General features: G+C 33.6%; 1 protein-coding gene across 1 annotated transcript; it reads left to right on the top strand.

Annotated features, from left to right (window-relative positions):
- Positions 1–357: 357 nt before the first annotated feature.
- On the top strand, positions 358–1,832 carry LOC128215450 (putative mediator of RNA polymerase II transcription subunit 29). The gene is made up of 3 exons (XM_052922135.1): positions 358–371; positions 1,295–1,381; positions 1,649–1,832. Exons 1-3 carry the CDS (start codon positions 358–360, stop codon positions 1,830–1,832), a joined length of 285 nt encoding a protein of 94 aa, XP_052778095.1.
- Positions 1,833–2,601: the final 769 nt, after the last annotated feature.

Here is a 2,601-nt window from a genome sequence, read left to right as displayed (position 1 = left end):
ATTGATCTATATTTTTATCTCTCTTTCGCGAATTTGTCATCACTTAGCAAAAACGACAAGAGATATCTGCGAAAAGCGTTTAATTTACGTGGAATTTAAAAGAGTTCTCGGTGATGCATGTCCACAAAAACCTGATTTTTGCACGATGTTGCAGACTCGAAGTCGGCATCCTAGTCTGATGAAAGGCTCAAGTATAAATATTGTACTCTAATGAGGTCTCGTTTGGTGTAAGCTTTTTGTAGTTGCAAAATGGTAGCTTCAAAGTTCAAAAACATAATGGCATTAAGAAAACACATTATGAGTGTTTCATTTCACCACCAACAGAACAAACAGCAAAAACATTTAATAGCACGAAATATGACCCCATTGAAGTAAATTAAATTGATATAGATAATATATATGCATTACAGATGCAAAGGCAAAGTGTGTTTCACGATAAAATATACTGATATAGGTTTATATACAGGAATTACATAATTTATGCAAAAAAGTTATTGGTTAAATTCAATATTCCATTGATGAATAGTTAATTTCTTAGTTTTGGATTATATGCAGTGTTAGAAGTATCCTATGTTTAAGTAACCCATCGTACTGTCGTATTTTCGCGTTTTCGTTATCGTACTGTCGCGTTTTCATCATCGTACTGTCGCGTTTTCACCATCGTAGTTTAGGATCAAATATCCTCAAATAGCTCAAATAGCTCCAAAAGCTCCAATATCCTCAAATATCCTCAAATAGCTCCAATAGCTCCAATATCCGAAATAGCTCCAATAGTTTAAATACTTAAATCTTTAAAACCCCAAATATCTTTAAAAGTTCAAATAGCTCCAATAGCTCAAATATCTGAAATAGCTCCAATATCCCAAATAGCTCAAATAGCTCCAATAGCTCAAATATCCGAAATAGCTCCAATATCCCAAATAGCTCAAATAGCTCCAATAGCTTAAATATCCGAAATAGTTTCAATAGTTCAAATAGCTCCAAAAGCTCCAATATCCCAAATATCTTTAAATAGCTCCAATAGCTCCAATATCCGAAATAGCTCCAATAGTTTAAATACCTCCAGAATCTTTAATACCCCAAATATCTTTATTAGTTCAAATAGCTCCAATAGCTCAAATATCCGAAATAGCTCCAATATCCCAAAAAGCTCAAACAGCTCCAATAGCTCAAATATCCGAAATAGCTCCAATATCCCAAATAGCTCAAATAGCTCCAATAGCTCAAATATCCGAAATAGTTTCAATAGTTCAAATAGCTCAAATAGCTCAAATATCCCAAATATCTTCAATAGTTCAAATAGCTCCAATAGCTCAAATATCCGAAATAGCTCCAATATCCCAAATAGCTCAAATAGCTCCAATAGCTTCAATATCCCAAATATCTTTAATAGTTCAAATAACTCCAATAGCTCAAATATCCTAAATAGTTTCAATAGTTCAAATAGCTCCAAAAGCTCCAATATCCCAAATATCTTCAATAGTTCAAATAGCTCCAATAGCTCAAATATCCGAAATAGCTCCAATATCCCAAATAGCTCAAATAGCTCCAATAGCTCAAATATCCGAAATAGTTTCAATAGTTCGCTCCAATATCCCAAATATCTTCAATAGTTCATATAGCTCCAATAGCTCAATTATTCCAAAAGCTCCAATAGATCAAATATCCCAAATAGCTCCAATAGCTCCAAGAGATCCAATAGTTCAAATATCCCAAATAGTTCAAATATCCCAAATAGCTCCAATACCTCCACTATCCCAAATAGCTCCAATAGTCAAAATAGCTCCAATAGCTCAAATATCCTAAATACCTCAAATAGCTCCAATAGTTAAAATAGCTCCAATAGTTCCAATATCCCAAATAGCTCCAATAGTTCCAATATCCCAAATAGCTCCAATAGTTAAAATAGCTCCAGTAGCTCAAATATCCCATATAGCTCAAATACCTCAAATAGCTCCAATAGTTCCAATAGTTAAAATAGCTCCAATAGTTCAAATATCCCAAATAGCTCCAATAGTTCCAATATCCCAAATAGCTCCAATAGTTAAAATAGCTCCAATAGTTCCAATATCCCAAATATCTCCAATAGTTCCAATATCCCAAATAGCTCCAATAGTTAAAATAGCTCCAATAGCTCAAATATCCCATATAGCTCAAATATCCCAAATAGCTCCAATAGTTCCAATACCTTTAATAGCTCCAATAGTTAAAATAGCTCAAGTAGCTCAAATATCCCAAAGAGCTCAAATACCTCAAATAGCTCCAATAGTTCCAACAGTTAAAATAGCTCCAATAGTTCAAATATCCCAAATAGCTCCAATAGCTCCAATACCTTAAATAGCTCCAATAGTTAAAATAGCTCAAGTAGCTCAAATACCTCAAATAGCGCCAATAACTCAAAGCGTTGAATATCTCTTATAACTAAATATAAGCTTCAATAGCTAAAATAGTTCCAAATGCTCCAGTAGCTCAAATACCTCAAATAGCTTTAACAGCTCATATAGCTTCATCGTCTCGAATAGCAGTAGTAGCTTGAATAGCTCAAATACGTACAAATGCACCAATAGCTGAAATAGCTTCAATAGATCCAATATCTCAAAG

The sequence above is a fragment of the Mya arenaria genome, chromosome 13 (assembly GCF_026914265.1).
Source record: "Mya arenaria isolate MELC-2E11 chromosome 13, ASM2691426v1".
Taxonomy (NCBI): domain Eukaryota; kingdom Metazoa; phylum Mollusca; class Bivalvia; order Myida; family Myidae; genus Mya; species Mya arenaria.
The sequence above is the reverse complement of the archived record's forward strand: the minus strand, read 5'-3'. Positions and strand labels throughout refer to the sequence as shown.